The sequence below is a fragment of the Bombyx mandarina genome, chromosome 28 (genome assembly GCF_030267445.1).
Source record: "Bombyx mandarina strain Sakado chromosome 28, ASM3026744v2".
Taxonomy (NCBI): domain Eukaryota; kingdom Metazoa; phylum Arthropoda; class Insecta; order Lepidoptera; family Bombycidae; genus Bombyx; species Bombyx mandarina.
In genome coordinates this window covers 358,135-377,434 of record NC_143233.1, presented here as the reverse complement: position 1 = coordinate 377,434, position 19,300 = coordinate 358,135, and the positions used below count along the sequence as shown (strand labels likewise).

The window sequence follows — 19,300 nt, the reverse complement described above, 5'->3', positions numbered from 1 at the left end:
ATCCCAATTAAGAATAGGCAATGTCATTGTTGTTTTTATTTTTAACCTCTTCGTACAGAGCTGCTTGAGAGAGACTCCCCAAGGGATAAGTCGGAATTTTGTAAGGCTTTTAACTATTTTGCGGCTCTTTGTTTTCCGTGTGGTGTTTGCGTGATGAGCTGTCTACATAATAGACAGAACGGTGACCATGTCCGCGCGGCTCACAACGCACCACCAGTGACCACAAATACTCTTAAATTTTATGGGTTTCACTTTATTACAAGATACGAGTTCCCTCATCGTGGATAATTGGTTCCTACCCGCAACGTATCGCCGCGACGCAAAGATTATCTACCACGCACGCCTTTTAAAAAAAATATTATGGTATGCGTTACGTATTCCTAAATATCGATATAGTAAATAAATGTTTACTAAAATACACAATCATCGTTTGTCAGCGAAATAATAAGGGAATGTATCTTATATTTATAGGCACAAAGGTGATATTTGAACAACGTCGAAATCATGTGGTCCGGTCATCAAAGGGATCTTGTAATTACTTAATACCTATCAGATTAACGGTGAGATTATCACTGTCACTCTAAAATGCTTTCATATTCATTACTTGCAATTCAGAATTAAATATCAACACTAAAACGTAATATCTAATTAAAGTAATTTTTAACCTTTTCTTAATTTTAGCAAATTAAGCAAATTTTAATATATTTCTTTTATATCGTCCACTTTGTATCGCTTGAACGGAAAGCCGTGCCCAGCTGTGGGACGATAAGCTTAATATTCTCTCCCTGAGGACAAATAACCTTGTCGAACTTCGTCAAAATCGGTTCAACGGTTTTGGCGCGAAAACATGGCTACGCGCGAGTGACATTGACTTTGTGATAATGGCAACCAGACATCGTTCAGCTATTACTCACGAGATCAACAGTATGATAACAACAATCATTAATAATATCTTGATAATTATCATGTTATTATCATTGTGTTTGCCGGTGGCATTGCCAATGTTAACTTGTTAGGACACGATTTGACTTGTTCGGCGGTGATCCTTGGAATAGAACCGTTCGAAGTATGTCACTTGTGCATGGTAATATTGACGTCAATATTATACACATAAATAATAGATTTTAGTATAGTAAAATTACATTGATCGAGAGCAGTAATTGTTTCCTGGTGTTAAATGATGAATATGTCTCTTTTCGTGCACTTAACAACGTGTTTCTTGATATTGGGTTGAGTAACACGACGTCTTAATGCGAGTTTGTTTGTTTGTAACCGACCTGAAATACAAACAAACTCACTTTTGCATACAATTTGACTGCTTTGGATACACTAGAAATCCTTTACATTGCTGATGTCCATGGGCTCCGGTAACCACTTAACACTACGTGGGCTGAGTTCATTGACCCTGCTAAGCAAAAAATAAGAAAGAGTCGTTCTCACGTTCGACACTAACATCTCATGTGCTATGGAAAGTAAAAACTTCAAAAAAACACGGTTTTTTCAATTTACGTTTGAGGTAAAAAAATACTCAAACTAACGTATTTATATGAATGTCTTCCTCCTCGCTCTGATGCAGGTAATGGAATTGTGGTGGAGACTATTAAAATACATCGACTTCTGAAGTTGGGTAGGTAGGTACAAGGATAGTAGTAACATTTTCACTACCTGCCCATAACTTCAAATAAATTCTATCCTGTCGTAACACTAGAAGAAATGCCCATTAGAAGTTTTCTCATCTTGCCGTCATGGCTCTACAATAAATATACTAAAGTCCTTGTACCTATTGAAAACGAATGTTTCATTACAAATAAAAAAACAACTAAACCAGAATCAAATCCAATTTTTGTTTTCAAATGAACCATATTTCCTCTGTTGAAATAAAAACCCAATGTAGCGGGAATTCCGATATTCTCCAATGCGCTTAACGATAACAAAAAATACCTTGACCTACCGTTCTGATAGTACCTACCCTTTTCTGGCCGCATTTACTTCAAAAAAGAAGAACGGGGTAGCTCCAACTAAATTGGTCTCAAACAAGTCGCGACAAGCCACGCGTTCGCATTTCATAAAAAACCACTCACACACGCGTACCACGTGCCACGTATCATTATTATTATCTCGTTTATACACTTACAGACTTACACTAGTTAAAACGACTCACACAACCGAAAATACAAGCGTTTTTCGAAGAAACTTCGACGAAACTGATCGGAGGATACGCACACATACAAGTATTAGCGTGCGCATGCGCGGCCTTTCCAATAAAAGGGAACGCTACGTCACTTCTCCACATTCTACATTGAATATCCAAAGTGTACTAACGCGAGTTTCGTTAGCAAAGTTGTGAAATTATTGTGTCACAAGTTCGAATTACTGCGAGAAGTTCAAGTGTGTTTACATAATAGAAGGATTTAATGTAAAGTGTTAGTGCATTCTGTGAAAATTCACATTCGGATTTCACTGCGGAGTTTGGAAATTAGTGAAATTCAAGAGTTAAGAAGCATTCGTCTATCCAAAATGTACAAGGAAGCAGTTGTTCCAGTAAAAGCCGAGACCTTCAGTGTCATAGCAGCTAAAAGGTAAATAAATATCTTAATGCTTTACAGCTACAACAGGAAAAATTCAATGCATAAACTAAAATGAATATTTCACAAGAATTTCACTTGACCTAGATTAAAGAACTTTAAAGTTCTAATAACTTCAAACATGCCGATTAGACTATAAATTGACGTACCTTATGCTTTTGATAATAATATTTTGTTTGTAGTATGGTAGTTAGCATTTCCGTTTGACATGCAAGAGACTTAAAGTTTTTTGGTAACCTAAAATTTATTAATGTATTTGTTTTCCCACAGTTCTATCGGACAATGTATCAAGACAGTGTTAAGGCGAGCCTGTGTCGAAAAAAGGTTAACTATTGGCTTACTTCCCGCCATTCAATACTTATCGAAGAATTGCAATGGTGCCTTGTTTTGCCTGACCGCCGAAGCCCCGCCTGGCGATAGTGCAACGCATATGCAAGATGTCCTCCTGCAAGCATTTTGCGTTGAAAATGATATTCATGTTATTAAAGTGAGTTTCATTTTATTTCCTTCTTCATAAAATGAATTATACATAGTTATTTTTAATTTTATATGACAATTTAATTTCCACTAAGTAAAAAAAGTCATTAAAATTTCCGACTCTAACGAGAACCTATTAATCGAATTTATAACGATTCAAGGAATTAAGTTAAAAGGAATCAAAATAAAAAAGCTAACAAATTCGTTTCTTTGTACACAGGTCGATTGTGAGACCAAGCTGAGGAGAATGCTCGGTTACTGCTCTCCCATGGACTTCAGTTGCGTGCTGGTACACTATCCGTATACAGATCCATTCACAGACAGTCAAGAAATAGATTTATCAACATTATCTGAAGCCGAGAGACAGTTGATCGACCACTGCGAATCAGACTGGGGCTATTCACAAATGCCCGTCATCAAGTTGCCCGAGAAGTGAATTAAACATGAGGATATTATTGTGAAAAGAAAATTTTGCGATATTATTTTTCAAGTAGGTCGCCATTTTGGCTTAGGCACAACGCCATCTGTTGTTTGGTAGTTGCATTAAGTCTGCTTGAGAATGTTTTGGGGTTTGTTTTGAATTAAAATAGTTTAAAAATTGATAGAGAGCAATTTGTAAAATGTAGGTGCTAAACTGCTACGGTCTTAAAATGTAAAAGAATTTTTTTCATTGTTTCATAAGATAGTTTAATGTAACGAAAAATGTATTTATTATATCTTTATACCAATTTCGTAATAAATCTTTTGTAAAAGTTAAAACATAATAAACATGAATAAAATTTTATTTTATTTGTAACAAAGTTTCTTTTTTTCCCGCTTTTTCCCCTAAATATAATCCTAAGTTAAAAAGAAAAAGATTCCAGAAAGAAGCACAAGCAAGATAGATACCCATGATATTGAACTCAATAATATCAGGACAATAAATTTAGATAAACAATTTAAATAATTAATTTATGATAGGAGCATCGTATAATGGAATTTCAATAAAAAACGTGCATAAGGTTCATACGAAATTGAAATTTATTGTTTGCTGGAATTCTTGTATTTATCTATACTTAATATTACAAAGCTGAAGTTTGTTTGTTTGAACACGCTAATCTCAGGAAATATTGGTCCGATTTGAAAAATTCTTTCAGTGTTAAAGATAACCCATTTATTGAGGAAGACGGCTATATAACATCACTCTAAGACAAATACAAGTGGAGCACCAATAAAGAATGTTTCAAAATAGGGGTTTACATAGCTCCTTAACATTCTATAACTCAAAAATATTTTCACTTTCTACGTAAATGAAGTGGGGGGTACAATTTAGCGTTATGCCAAAGTAACTATTCCACGCGGACAGAGTCGCGGGCTAAAGCTACTCAGTAGATAAAGTACAGAGTTAGCCTGGAGTAGCCATAGCAATGTCCTTCTCAACTAGAAAAGGAAATCATGGAATAATTCTGTAGCCCATCCATATGAACGGGTGTTGTTTTAAAAACTGCACAAATGTATGTAATGTACTATTTTATTCACATCAAAATAAATTTTAGGTTAGTAAAACTATAGCACAAACTGAGTTTTTTGCTCTATATAAAGAGAAACAATATTTAAAGCTATAGCCTCACCAGTTCTTATGTTTTATTTATTTATTTCAATACTCAAAAATGTTTTAATATTTCTAATGTTCCTTCTTCTAATATTTCAATATTGAAATTATTATTTACGTCACCTTTATAACATATTAACCTCTTTTAAGGTTTATGTCATAAATCATATAGAGGTTACATGTATAAAATTGCATCCAGTCAATAAAAACAAATAAAATAATGTGTATAGCCATCTAGTGCCAGAAAAAAGAAACTCTCAGGTAGCATTAAGCACCGCGAAAAATTTGATATACAAAACCGATTAGGATTTGGGGTATAATTATGTTAATAATAACTAATAATTGCAATTAATATGAAAAAATAAATATTGTTGTATGTCCACATAGGATGATACTATACTAATAAAAATAAATCAAATCCGGCTTTAGAGGTAGCATTTACTTTATGCATTGTAAATTGTAATAAAAACAAAAATAAACAATTCTATTAATTTTCAATTATGTTAATTGTTACGTAAATAACTAATTTCATATTATTTAGCTAGTCAATTTTTTTTATTAGCTTGCTCCCTTTTGCTCTATTATTAGATTAAAAATGTTGAACTCAAATTTCGCCAAAAAAACATTTTTACAAAATTTATTAAAGAGACATCTGTTGTCGACTAGCTGTACTTCTTCAACCAGTAGCTTAGAACGAAGGCGACTCCTCTGTCTCCGATCATAATAGATGGCGCGTTGGTGTTCCCGCGCGGCGCACACGGCATTATAGAAGAATCAATGACACGCAAACCAGAAACACCATAGACTCTCAGTTGTGGATCAACAACAGCTTTTTTATCCCATTTCGGGCCCATTTTACACGTTCCCACCGGATGGTACGTGCTCGCAGTATAAGATCTGGCCATACACACAATGTAGTCGTCAGTGCCCCAAGTATAATTCTTGCAAGCTTCCAACGGTTTCTTAACGAAGTACGCGCCGAGACGTTTGAACGCCTTCGTGTTCTCCAACGTCAGGAGGAACTTGACTCCCTTAACTAGCGGAATCAAGTCTGTGGGGTCGTCGAAATAGTTGGCGTAGAGTAGTGGGGCTCCGCGAGGATCCTTTGGGTTCAGTAGCAACTTGCCTCGACTTTTCGGGACCAAGTTCATCGTTCTCGGCAGCAGGGCGTTGTAGAAGGCGGAGGGGAATATCGTGAGGCTCTCGTACAGGGTCGGCTGCCGGATGTACTCCTGCCAAGTGACGCTGTCCACTTGGAACTGCACGTCGGGCGCCGGCAGCCCGGCCTCCGTCCTTATAAACGCGATGGAGTTCGTCGGCCCGTTAGCCGCCAGCGGACCTCTCTTGCGTCGGGACAGTTTATAAGCAAACAGTTCTTTCAGCAGCCGGTCGTTGCTCACTTTAGTGGACGTCGCGTTCGGCAGGGCCACGATTATGCCGTTGAAGGTCACGTGGTCGTGCAAGTTCTCACCCACGGCTAAATCTTTGACCACTTCTATGCCCAACTCGTCCAGGTGGTATTTAGGTCCTATGCCCGACAGCATGAGTAGTTTGGGCGAGTTGATGGCGCCGGCGCTGATGATGACCTCCTTCTTGGCGTAGGCCGTGCGCCATTTGCAGTTCCTCTTGTAGACCACGCCGTAAGCCCGCTTGTTCGCATTGATCAGTATCTTGTGGACTTCAGCGTTGGTCCTGACGAGCAGGTTGTGGCGCCTGTCCCGGACGGGCTGTATGAAGGCGCGGTTGGTGGACACGCGCTGCCCGCCGCAGGAGAACGTCTGCGACTGCATCGTGCTGAGCTGGTTCTCGCCGTTGAAGTCTCCGATGGGGACGCCCCTCTCGTTGAAGGCCTCGGTCATCATAATGGACGGTCGGTCCACGTACGGGTATCTGGAGACGTGCTGCTCTCCGCAGACGCCGTGGTACTCCCGGTCCAGACCTGCTATGTTCAAGTTCTTCTCGGACTTGATGAAGTAAGGCAGGACCTGTGAAATCGTTAGAGTCTCAGGTAGAGTTTATAACGCGATCCTCGACGAGTAGGGCCGCGACGAAGGAATAGGATTTGTGAGTACGGGTGTGCACTATTCTGATGTACTATATCAGTTGATATTTTACTATCTTCTGTCGTAATTTATCCGACCCAGGCGACGCGGCGACGGGGCAATGCAAAGCCGCCATCGCCCGAAACATGTCGATAGTCGGTCGATTCTCCGGTAGACTCTTCAAGCACTGGTCACCGTCCTCGTCGAAGTCGACAAGCAAACTAACCCATAGACGCAGCCCACTGAGTTTTCCGCCGGATCTACTCCGATCCGGTGGTAGATTCTGCGAGGCACTGCTCTTGCTAGGGCCAGTGTTAAACATTCTCTCAGGTTGAGCTCACCTAGCTCGGTTACGCAGACATAGCCCCTCAAGTCTACCGGCATAGGTTTGAAAAAAAAAGCAACACAGACACCTATACTTTACAGGACACTGACCTCTTTATAACTCCAGCCTGTGTTTCCGTTTGCAGCCCAAGTGTCGTAGTCCAGCTCGTTCCCTCGAACATAGGCTAAGGAGTTTATAGAGCTAGACCCGCCCATGGTTTTGCCTCTGGAAATGGATTTTGGATACATTCTTTTGTTTGTTAGGAATTACTGGCCCGGACGCTTTTCTAGTTTCACCGGGACAGATGGGCGAGCAAAGGCTCAGTGGAGCTAACAGCTAATAGCGCCTCCTTTGTTATCAGAGTCCCTAAGCCGGCCCCTAGTGTTAGAGCTGAAGGTGTCTAATGCAATCTAATTGAACACTCTGCCTATTTCTGCCGTGAAGCAGTAATGCGTTTCGGTTTGAAGGGTGGGGCAGCCGTTGTAACTATACTTTATTTATTTATTCCATTCAATACAAAGTCAGGCTTACAGTTTGCACCAAAACGCCTTACTCGTTAACACAAAAAAAAATTAAAATTATTAAGTACTATTATTATGCTAAAAATAACATTATTTTGGAAAAAAGTATTCCCCAACTATCGGCAAATACGTCAGCATCCTGGGTTTCGGACTGACCTTAGAACCTCAGAACTTATATCTCAAGGTGGGTGGCGCATTTGCGTCGTAGATGTCTATAAGTTCCAGTAACCACTTAACACCAGGTGGACTGTTAGCTCGCCCATCCAACTAAGCAATAAAAAAAGTTCTGATGGATCGGTAAGGCCGTGTACGATACATTACTGAAGGCTCGCAAAATTATCACAATATTATTTCAGTTCGTTAATTATCAAAAAGGGTCTCGCTTACATTAACAATTAATTAATAAAGACGATACGTATATTATTTATTACATAAATACATATAGAATTATTGTTATGTTAATATCAAATACAAGTTGACCTAGAAAGATTTAGAGTAGGCCATTGTATAGAACAAATTATTTATTAAATTCCGATGATAATAATCTATATCTATACTAATATTATAAAGAGGAAAGATTTGTTTGTTTGTATTGAATAGGCTCTGAAACTACTGAACCGATTTGAAAAATTCTTTCACTGTTTGGAAGCTACACTATTCCCGAGTAGCATAGGCTAAAATCCTTTTTGAAAAAAAATAGGGATCCTTACTAAAACTCCAATTACGTAATCCAAGGTGTAAAAAATTACCTAAAATATTCTTTACATTGCGTGCCCTGCGAAAACTATTGATGATAGAATAATATAATGTACTACGACTTTGTAGAACACATTATTATTTACAAAAAGTGTCGCAACAGCATATGTCTAACTATTAAAATTAAGCCGCAATAAGTGTTCTTTTATTTAAAAAAATAAAACAACGTCTAATATCGTTGAAATTTTTGTTAAAGACCCGAACGGAGCCGGAGCGGGCGGCTTGTAGTACTTACTATAAGAAGACATTGTGACACTTTTAGGTGCTTTTGTACCATCGTCTTCATAAACGTTGTCTCCAGATTCTTCAAGTGTAAAAAATTGCCACAGAAGTATGTTAATTCTTGTTTTGAGACTTTTATAACAATATTAATTAGATGATTAGGATTAGGACCGAGGATTAGGTTCTCTCGATACAAACTTTACTAATGTATTGCCTTTGTTTTGGGGATAATATTAGAATATTGTGTACTTTATATGTAATCTGTAAGGCTTGAGGCGGGAGACTCGACCGTGAGGCCTGAGGCGTGAGACTCGATCGTATTTCCTTTTTTTTATAGCATAGATGAGTGGACGAGCTCACAGCCCACCTGGTTTTCAGTGGTTGCCGGAGCCCATAGACATCTTCAACGTAAATGCGCCACCCACCTTGAGATACGAGTTCTAAGGTCTCAGTATATTTACAACGGCTGCCCCGCCCTTCAAACCGAAACGCATTACTGCTTCACGGCAGAAATAGGCAAGGCGGTGGTACCTACCCGCGCGGACTCACAAGAGCTCCTACCACCAGTAATTACGCTAATTGTAATTTTGCGGGTTTGATTTTTATTACACGATATTATTCCTTCACCGTGGAAGTCAATCGTGATCATTTGTTGAGTACGTATTTCATTAGAAAAATTGGTACCCGCCTCCGGGATTCGAACACCGGTGTATCGCTAGATACGAATGCACCGGACGTCTTATCCTTTAGGCCACGACGACTTAAAAGAGCAACGCAAGAAGAATAGAAAGCTCCTATTAATGTGTTACCCATCCTGACCTGCTAGGCATTGCAACACGACCCTCAGTATCGTGCGAAAAAAGTTCGAATTCAAAGATCTGCCAACGTACCTCGGCCAGCTACAGCGCTGTCCCGGCCTGGCGAGGCAGCTCTTCCCATTCGGCTCAGTCTGGTAAGCCCAGTCTACGCTGGACTGGAGCAGCGATATAGCCAGACTCGGGACTGTGGTCACCAATGGTTGTTCGTCTCCTGCTTCCAGGAGTAGTACCTGTACATAAATATTATTGGGTGACGTCGCGTGTACTTTTTTGTTTTTATTGCATAGATGGGTGTACGAGCTCACAGCCCACCTGGGGTTAAGTTGTTACTGGAGCCCATAGACATCTACAACGTAAATGCGAAGTTCTAAGGTCTCAAGTATAGTTACAACGGCTGCCCCACCCTTCAAACCGAAACGCATTACTGCTTCACGGCCGAAAACAGGTAGGGTGGTGGTACCTACCCGCGCGGACTCACAAGACGTCCTACCACCAGTAATTACGCAAATTATAATTATTCAAAACATTAGTAACTTATTTGTCTATTCTAGTAGCTCTTTATTAATGGTATTTTCTTTATATTACGCGAGGGTTAGACATAATTTCTTCTGCGGCTTAATCGTTTGATGACAACTTTTTTTTTTTTCGGGCCGGTTGCCGAACCTCCTACGAGGTCTCCGCGCCTAGGGGGTGCGCGGGGTATGTGAGACTCAACGATCTGCAGGTGTTGAGAGCAGGTCGCGGGCCCAAAGATTTTAGGGCCCACCCACTAAACGACTCCCCTGCACTCTTACACCCGGCGTCCGATCTCCGTCCGGGGTCAGAACCCGGTCAGAGTAGGGGGGTTCCCGCGGTCAACACTACAACCAGACACGCGGCGCCACCCCGAGGACGCCCGACCGACGGGTCGTCGAGGCGATAGTCGACGACCAACGACGTCGGTCTCCGCGGTACGGCGCCCCTACCAGGCCGCCCGGGCGGTGCCGCTGGTGTTCCGGGATACCCCGCTGGGCCAGAACCAGCCTTCCGGGTCGGAACGCGATACACCGCCGACCGGGTTGCTCTTCCACAGTATGTTCGGCGACGACAGCGACGACGAAAATGCGGGAGGAGACTGCCTCCTGATCACAACTATCATAACATTCAAATGTTGAGGAACAACGACATGGCCGTCGGTAGTGGCCGCGAAAACTGTAAACTATTTCAAACGTCGGAAATGATTTAATGAAGTTAATAAACGCTAGGTTAAGCCTTAATACTAGTTCTAATTATATACCTACATATTTATATCTTGTTATCGTGTGCGGTTAATTCTCTGTTTTGTAGACCGGCTGTTTTATCTATATATTAATACGTGAAGAAAAAATTTTGTTACCCCTTTTTACGAAAATTGCGGAGGAGTATGAAATTTCCCACACTTATGTATAGAGAATATAGAGAAAAAGTGCAAAACGTTAATCTTTTTTTAAAATTATGCCTAAAAAATACATAGAAGCAATTAAAAAAAACATTACAAACACTATACCACTTGTGTATACCACTATGTATTTGACACACACACGCAAGCATTCTATTTGTTTTTTGTCAAACTTTTCTTAGTCTGTGGTCAAATTGAGATTAGATTAAATATTGTTTGTCTTTATTAATATTTTTTTTATAGTGTAGTCTTGACGAAATCTGTGAATAAAGAAGTATAATAATAGTCTTTGACAATAGAATCATAATAGTGTACAAACTTATAATTTCAATTAATTATTTATAGTCTAATTTCGACTACCGGGGGACCACTAGCATAAAAGGGCCTTTAAAACGACAATTCTTACTTTCCAGTCTCCTACAGCACTGAGTCGATTGGCGACAACACATCCAGCGGAACCGGCTCCAACAACGATGAAGTCAAACTCTCTCTCCTCTTCGGTCTCTGGAGGTCTCCTCTTCCCGCTGGTTTGACCGAAGAGTCGAACCAGCAGGTCCAAGTACACGTACCCAAAGGAACTGCACGCAGTTAGATTTGTTGATCCCGGGCATGCTTGGTCCAGATTTATTGGTTGCCAAACCATTGTTAGCTGTGAGCGGGAAAACAATTTATGATTGGTTCTACATTACACCGCCGCAACGTTGATGTAAGTACTCGTCAAATAAGAAAAATAAATAAAAAATAAATAATATTTTAAAAATAGTGTAAGAAAAAAATTTTATTGTAAAAAACGTGGGATGCTTTTCAGGATATTATCAAAATAACCCTTCTACTCATATCTGTTCATAAAATATTTATAACTACTTATACCATGCACCCCACGCTTTTTTTTTTACAATAAAATAATTTTTTCTTACACTATTTTTAATTCAAATTTATTAAAATTTATTTTCTGTTTTTAAGTTAGATTTTCTATAAAAGCGTATTTTGTTAGTTTTTTTTTTAAACTATTATTTATTTTTCATTTTTTAATTGAATTTAAATTTTTTCATTTTTTTTTTAAATATTGATTTGTCATCGGTCCTTAATAAGTATATGAAATTTCGAGTTAATCCGACGTTTTGAAGGGGCTCAAAATCATGTTCAAAGATTCCGTTACATACTAACAGACATACGTCTGAAACTAAGAAAACACATATTAAAAAACAGCTTTAATAGAATGAGTGTCTGTAGAAGAACTTACCGTGTTTTACCGTAATCAACAACAGTGTTTTGTTTTTTTCAAACCGATACTGATCCGTCAGTCCTTGATCCGTTTGCTACTCATTCGTTATATACAAACACAAAATGTTGCGCCGGCGGATGAGTCGCTACGTTTGTATACCTCTTATATTGTCAGTCGGTATGTTAATTTATTAGAATTTAATGTGATTGTTACAGATAACAAAAATAGCACACTAATTAATTTTGTACTAAACTTACGTTTGTCTGCTATTTTAAATTCCTCAAGTAATACACGTCATTATCTACATACATATATTACTGGTGGTAGGACCTCTTGTGAGTCCGCACGGGTAGGTACCACCGCCCCGCCTATTTCTGCCGTGAAGCAGTAATGCGTTTCGGCTTGAAAAGTGGGGCAGCCGTTGTAGCTATACTTGAGACCTTAGAACTTATATCTCAAGGTGGGTGGCGCATTTACGTCGTAGATCTCTATGGGCTCCATTAACCACTTAATACCAGGTGGGCTGTGAGCTCGTCTACCTATCTAAGCAATAAAAATAAATAAATTAAATAAATTTTTCGATAGTTCGATACGAAATTTGTAGTAGAATATTGTGAGGAGCTCGTGAGCTGTATAACTTGAACGTGCTCATCTTTTAACACCAAAAAATGGCTTGGAAATAGGTGGAATGCAACCTCGTTAAAAACCACGATTTGCGAGACGCAGATGAGATGGCTGAAGCAGATTGCCGCGTAATCTTTCGACCCCTGTGTAATGACTGTGCTGTCCACGTTCACACACAAGGTCCAAGTCTTAACTGCTTTGCAGTACGAATGTAACATCCATCGAACTGGAAACCGCGACTGCTTTCCGACTGGAGTAGACAAGACTAGGAGAACGCCGCTGTCCATTCTCTGGTGAATTTCTTAGTCTCCTTTAAGGACGTCCGTGCGCAAAGTTAGGATGCCATTCCTGGCTGACAGCACCACGCATCATTTGTTCTTCAAGTAAAGCCATTGTAATAAGCTAGTTAGAATCGTTTTAATTCGTTTCTACAATGTAAATAGATGAACAATTAACTATTTTACGCTTGAACTAGAAAAAAATCGGGTTTCGATGTCAAAACTATTGATAGCGTAACGAATACGACTGTGGCTGGTTCTTTTAAATTCTGTTTAGTGTTTAGATACGTGAGCGAACTCAGGCCGTCTACTAAGTGGTGGCTGAATGTCGTATGCATCGATATGGGAACGCTGCCTTTCTTGAGACATGAGGTCTAAGATTAAATTGAATTCTATCGCGTCTGTCTCATTCTTGAAACCGGAACGATGACACAAGTAGGTAATTGTTTAACGCTATAAATTTTGCGGGTTTGATTTCTATAGCGTGATGTCTACACCTTATTGTATACTATATGAGGTTATTGCTTGATTGTTGAATCGTAGGTACGTGAATACGTGTCTAGTGGTTGTTGCTATATTAGGTAATTCATTAGAAAACTTCTCGCGCGTCGCATATCTTTCCTTGATTGTACTATGAAGGACATTCCTTGCAATGCCAATTTCATCATGGTTCAGGAACAGTTAGAGCTTGTACAAACAAAAAAAAAAGAAACATGTGTGCAATTCACACGTGTTAGAAGTGAAACCTTCAAAAATTAAAATACAATTATCCTAAATGTCTAAGTATATGTAAAATTTTGTCATTAGTAAATAATTGTAAATCATCTTTTATAGTATGAGGTAGCGCCCTCTGTGAATCGATATTTTAATGTCACGTATAATCCTAAATTGAAATTCACTACAAGAGGTTTCATACGCACGTTAGTATTAAAAAATCTCATAGATGGCGCTGTATTAAAATTTTTCGACACTTCCGTTGCATACCTGCGTGACGTTACATCTGTAAAAATTTTACCCTCATGCGCCTAAAGAAGTTTCACTTCAATAATTATTAAACGTCTTAACCCTTGATATTTCACTGTGAGGTTTTTATTCTCGCGTATTAAGTTCCGCGATCGGAATTACACCTATAATATACGCACTGCGAATAAAATTTCGTATTATTTTTGTCAGTTTAATTCAGTTCTCGGTTGAGACGCTAACGTATAAAATGGACAACCGAACTAAAATTTTAATTTATCTATACTAAGGCGGCGTAACAGACGTATCAAAAGATGTCTTGAACATTGGGAATCAATTCACCCACTTGCGGCATTGAGATCCATGAAACTGAGCGAAACATGCGAATTTTATTCTGCAGTGCTTAGAATACTTTAACGGGACAAAATATTCGCGCGGAAATAAATCGCACCGCTTCGCGTTCAATTTCCATCAAATCACAATTTTTTTCCCGTCAGCGCGGCTACTCCTATACGATTAAAATATGTGTTACAGAATTACGAGGAAAAAAAACGCGCGATGATATATGGCAGTGCGGACAAGGCCTAACTCTCAAATGGTGCTTATTATTTATTAAATATCTATGCGAATTGAAGATTCCGAGGCATTATGCTTTTTTTTTCTACCTATTCTAGTAACCTCGAGGGGTTATTTTAGATTCGCCGAATTAGTAGGTGAGCTCACGGGGCTCAAACGTGATGACGTTGCTAACACAAACCCTAGCAAGAGCCGTCCTTCGCAGAATCTTCCACCGGATCGGAAACGCGACCCACTGAAAAAATCCAGCGACAAACTCAGTCAACTGTGTTTGTGGCATAATTTACTCGCAGAGCCCTCCGTTGACTATATTTGATTAAAAGAGGTATATTCTGTGTTTTATAAGGTGGGGGGGACGGCGCGTACGCAGTCCCCACTACCAAAAATTACGCGTCCGAGTTACCCGCATTAGGGGTAATCGCAAGGGTCAACCACTCCGCAGTGCAATGGAGTAGCCTCGCCCTGGGGGAACCGCCTAATTGATCACGGTATCCCCTACGCCAGGTAAGTATGATTTCTCTACGTCGCTTCAGGAAGGTCTATCGGGCCGTGAGACATCTCGTCATCGCGATGTAGAAATTGTCAGAAAAGATTTAGTGACATCTATTGGTGTTAGTTGGAACTTGTATTATGCAGATGGCGAAGATAAATTAAGGCAAAAATTAAAATCGCGTTAAGAATATCTTTTTTACATTAATTGTTGTTATTAGTTTGAAATTTTTAATTTAGCGTCAAATTTTAATATTCTTTCTAGTTCATTACAAATACATATTTAAGACGCGGATTTTGTCATTTTAATAGAAGTCTTACGCCTATGAAATTACCATTTCCCAGTCCGGCAACTTTAAACTCCAATATTACTTTTTTTATAAGTTTGTTTACACTAAAAATGGTTAAAGGAGTAGATTTTTGTGATGAGTTCCGCATGATTTTTGATAATAAAAACCAAACTATGAGCGTAGTTTATTTTTGTTATACTAGATGGCGCAGTTGTAAGCATATTTTAAAGGATTGTGGCAATTGTGGAAGGGAGACGTCTTGCCGCACGACATTGCATTGCAGCAATTCGTGTCGTAGTTATTTGTGTTGCGAATTCGCATCGCGCTGATTCGCAGTTTTGTGTACAAATCCTAAGTCCGTGTTATTTAATTAATGTTTCAATAAAATTAGTAAGTCTCAAATAATTTGCAATTACATATTTACAAATTCAAATTCAATTCAAAATCATTTATTTCAACTTAGATGTCAGTATGACACACTTGTTGAATGTCAAAATACAAATATGTAACAATGTTAACTCTACCACAATGAAATATGAATGATTTATTTTATTTTATTTCAGACAACAACAAGAGCATAATAATATGTGTACATAGTATCATTATAATAATAATAATAATAAAACATTTATTTCAGAAAAAATCCATAAAATAATAATAATACAATAGTCAGCACACAAACAGTTCAACAATACAAATAGAAAATGAACAATATACTAATTCAATTAATTAAATATACAAAGGAAATGAATTAGAAACACATAATTATATCAATACAGTAGTAACCACTCTATGTCAATATTAGCTATCATTATGTCAATCAGTCAATTAATTTGGAGAAAAAATAAAATAAAAAAGAAAATCATACACATTTCATAATGAAGAGTAAAATAATAATAAGGATATGTCAGTCTTGTCCGGTAATTATACACATCCATTTATGTTGGATCGGACAATCAGCGCGAGAAGCAATCATCCCGAGGATGCCATTACTACTGTCTCTCACTCGTCTTAAAAAAGAGGCAACCTTTTTTCGGATTATAGCTTGATAGCCATCCGTCCGGGCATCAGCAAACATTTGCGACGCACTGCAGTAGGGAGGCAGCCGCAATAGCACCCTGAAGATGTTGTTATACTGAACGCGCAGGACCCTGGCAGCCCGCTGAGTATGATTCACCCATAGACTGCTCGCGTAAAACGATTGGCAAAATGCCTTAAACAAAGGAATTTTTACTGGGGAGGAGCACCGAGCGAATCTACGGGCAACCATGTTTCCTCGGACCGCCAATGCCCTGCGCTCCCGCTCCAAATCTGCGTCATCGGACAAATCATCCGTTACAATGTGGCCCAGGTACTTAAAACTGGTCACTCTCTGCAGTTCCTCATCATATAATTTAATTGAAGGAACACAAACTGGAACAGGTGCACCTGACTTACCCTTGAAAAGCAGAACTTTACTTTTTGCTTTACTGTAGGTCAGTCCATGCTCCCCAGCGTAGGTCTCGCATATAGCCAGCATCTTACGAATAGCACCTACCGATGGTCCCAGCAGCACCATATCGTCCGCGTAGCTAATATTATTGACGCATACACTATCAATATGACAACCGGTATGAGTGCTGCTGAGCTCACCGATAAGGTCATTTATATACAAGTTAAATAACAAAGGAGAGGTCAGCCCCCCCTGCCTCACGCCACACTCCATGCCATATGGCCCGGACAAAGCTCCCGCCCATCTCACCTGGTTCCGCTGGCAGTGGTACCATTCCTGTAACACTGATATGACCTCAACCGGTATACCCGCCCTGCCCAGTTTGTCCCAAAGCTTATCATATAGGACTGTGTCAAACGCCTTAGACAAGTCTAGGAAGCACGCGTATACCGGTGTTTTCCTGTCCGTATAGTACTGAACAGCTTGCTTAAGACATAATATCGCACTTTCAGTGGAAAGCCCATTTCTGAAACCGAACTGGGCTTCATGCAGTTTAATATGTTTGTTAAGAATGTTATCAAGCAAGCCGTCCAACACCTTGGCTAATATGGTCGCAAGAGAGATGGGTCGATAGTTATTCATATCCGAAACGTCCCCAGTTCTGTTCTTAATAATTGGAATCACTATAGTTTTAGTAAGTTCCTCTGGTAAGTAACTATGGCAAAGGCAGAGATTATAAAACAAGGATAGGACGCGTGGCAGGTGGACTCCAGCATGCCTAAGATGCTCGATGCTGAGACCATCATATCCAGGGGATTTACCTCTATGCATGCTGTTAATAACTCTTTTAACCTCCTTCGATGTAAAACTGATATCCCTTTTCTGGATGATGGTTCCAGCAACGGGCGACCGAAACACGCCAGTATTACGGCCTGGCCACGGGGATCGGCGGTGCGAACAGCGAAGCGGTGGGCGAGGCGACCATTCGCGCAGCACCGTTTGCAGGCCACGGGTACTCACGTTCGCCGCCGCGACTAGTAAGGAAGTCCGACAGCGAAATGTCTATATTGAAATTATCTCGATATTGCTTACAAATTAATAGTTTTTTGGTTCAGGACCTATTATTTGGAAAAGATTGTGAAGTACATGATTTGAATAAGAATCGGAGTATACCTATAGATGGAGAATTCCACAAGAAGTACGAGAAATACTTTGAGTGGCTAGACTTCCAAATAGCTGGTCTAGCTAGTATTTCAGCTATATATTTTTTTTATTGCTTAGATGGGTGGATGAGCTCACAGTCCACCTTGTGTTAAGTGGTTACTGAAGCCCATAGACATTCACAACGTAAATGCGCCACCCACCTTGAGATATAAGTTCTAAGGTCTCAAGTATAGTTACAATGGCTGCCCCACCCTTCAAACCGAAACGCATTACTACTTCACGGCAGAAACAGGCAGGGTGGTGGTACCCACCCGCGCGGACTCACAAGAGGTCATACCCCCAGTAATTACGCAAATTATAATTTTGAGGGTTTCATTTTTATTACACGATGTTATTCCTTCACCGTGGAAATCAATCGTGAACATTAAAATTTGTTGAGTACGTATTTCATTACAAAAATTGGTACCCGCCTGATATTCGACTACCAGTGCATCGCTCAACACCGGACGTCTTATCCGTTCGGCCACGACGAGTTTAAAAATATAAAAAAAAAAAATTTATAAAAAATATAAAAATTTCGGTTTTAATTTTTCGCGGCGAAAACAACTAAACTCATTTAATCACTGTACTATTCGCCGCGACTACCGCTCGACTCCGTGGCTCGCGCCGTCCGTATTCATGCATTTGTTTTGCTCGCCCGCCGCATCGCGCGATTCGCTCGGTACATTTCGCCGGTCGCTTCGCCGGTCGCCCGTGCGCGTGGCTTGTTAGGTACATTTCTATGCTCTTATTTTAGTCGCTAGACGCTTCGCCGTTCGCACCGCGCGAATATTCGTATCGGCGAATGTCCCGTGGCCAGGCTGTTATACACATCTCAGGAATGCGCGCAACTTCTTGCGATGCGTCGCGGGAGCTCGTAGATTTTGACGTCTCACTGAATTTGAACCCCCTTTTTTGATTTTGGGTTTTTTTTTATTTTTAATTATTTGTTCCCTTTATTAGATATCTTTATTTTTATCGCTCAGATTAATTAATTTTGATCAATTATTATTATCGTTTGTTCCACGACTATTGGTGATTGTTCGATCATAAAAACAATTAAACTTCCAATTATTAATTATTTTATATCTACTACGCAAACCATCACCGCACGCCTGCATTGCGCATGCGCCGGTTTTGTCAGTCAGCTGGCAATGGCCGTTGTACTAGCGTTTTGTTAACAAGTGCGTTTATAATGTCTAATTATTTCTTATGTAGATCAAAAAAATATTGAAAACTTCAACAAAAAAATGTCGGTGAAGACGGCCAATTAGTCGTTAAAGTACGATTGGCGCGGTTTTAATAAATTCAGTTATTTTTAATGATATTGAATATTAACAAGCTTAAATAAATTCTTGTTCGAAATGTTGGTAGGCACATATCGGATGATTCCAGTTTCTATCTGCGCTGCAGGAATATGCGCCTTGAAGTTGTGCTTTGTTAAAAGTCTGTATTTGTGATGAAATTAT

At 39.5% G+C, this 19,300-nt stretch overlaps 4 protein-coding genes and 1 non-coding gene across 5 annotated transcripts in view; 1 reads left to right on the top strand and 4 right to left on the bottom strand.

Annotated features, from left to right (window-relative positions):
- Positions 1-2,220, bottom strand: part of LOC114249840 (electron transfer flavoprotein beta subunit lysine methyltransferase) — a 40,117-nt gene extending 37,897 nt beyond the window's left edge. Inside the window, exon 1 of the mRNA XM_028183549.2 lies at positions 1,970-2,220. The gene's annotated coding sequence lies outside the window, so the exon portion shown is untranslated. The remainder of the gene's footprint in view (positions 1-1,969) is intronic.
- A 66-nt stretch (positions 2,221-2,286) lies between these two features.
- On the top strand, positions 2,287-3,862 carry Gadd45 (Growth arrest and DNA damage-inducible 45). Its single transcript, XM_028183550.2, has 3 exons — positions 2,287-2,579; positions 2,856-3,072; positions 3,283-3,862. Exons 1-3 carry the CDS (start codon positions 2,518-2,520, stop codon positions 3,496-3,498), a joined length of 495 nt encoding a protein of 164 aa, XP_028039351.1. The 5' UTR covers positions 2,287-2,517; the 3' UTR covers positions 3,499-3,862.
- A 1,340-nt stretch (positions 3,863-5,202) lies between these two features.
- On the bottom strand, positions 5,203-12,834 carry LOC114249835 (glucose dehydrogenase [FAD, quinone]). Its single transcript, XM_028183543.2, has 5 exons — positions 11,998-12,834; positions 11,161-11,403; positions 9,410-9,567; positions 7,131-7,245; positions 5,203-6,638 (listed from the first exon to the last, which is right to left on the bottom strand). The coding sequence occupies exons 2-5, from the start codon at positions 11,395-11,397 to the stop codon at positions 5,316-5,318; spliced, it is 1,833 nt and encodes a 610-aa protein (XP_028039344.2). The 5' UTR covers positions 11,398-11,403; positions 11,998-12,834; the 3' UTR covers positions 5,203-5,315.
- Positions 12,835-14,767: 1,933 nt separating this feature from the next.
- Positions 14,768-14,929, bottom strand: LOC114249859 (U1 spliceosomal RNA). Its single transcript, XR_003625013.1, has one exon. It is a non-coding gene; the product is annotated as a U1 spliceosomal RNA (small nuclear RNA).
- Positions 14,930-15,807: 878 nt separating this feature from the next.
- LOC149499661 (uncharacterized) lies at positions 15,808-16,838 on the bottom strand. Its single transcript, XM_089739036.1, has one exon. It carries the CDS (start codon positions 16,752-16,754, stop codon positions 16,104-16,106), a length of 651 nt encoding a protein of 216 aa, XP_089595162.1. The 5' UTR covers positions 16,755-16,838; the 3' UTR covers positions 15,808-16,103.
- Between the last annotated feature and the right edge of the window lie 2,462 nt (positions 16,839-19,300).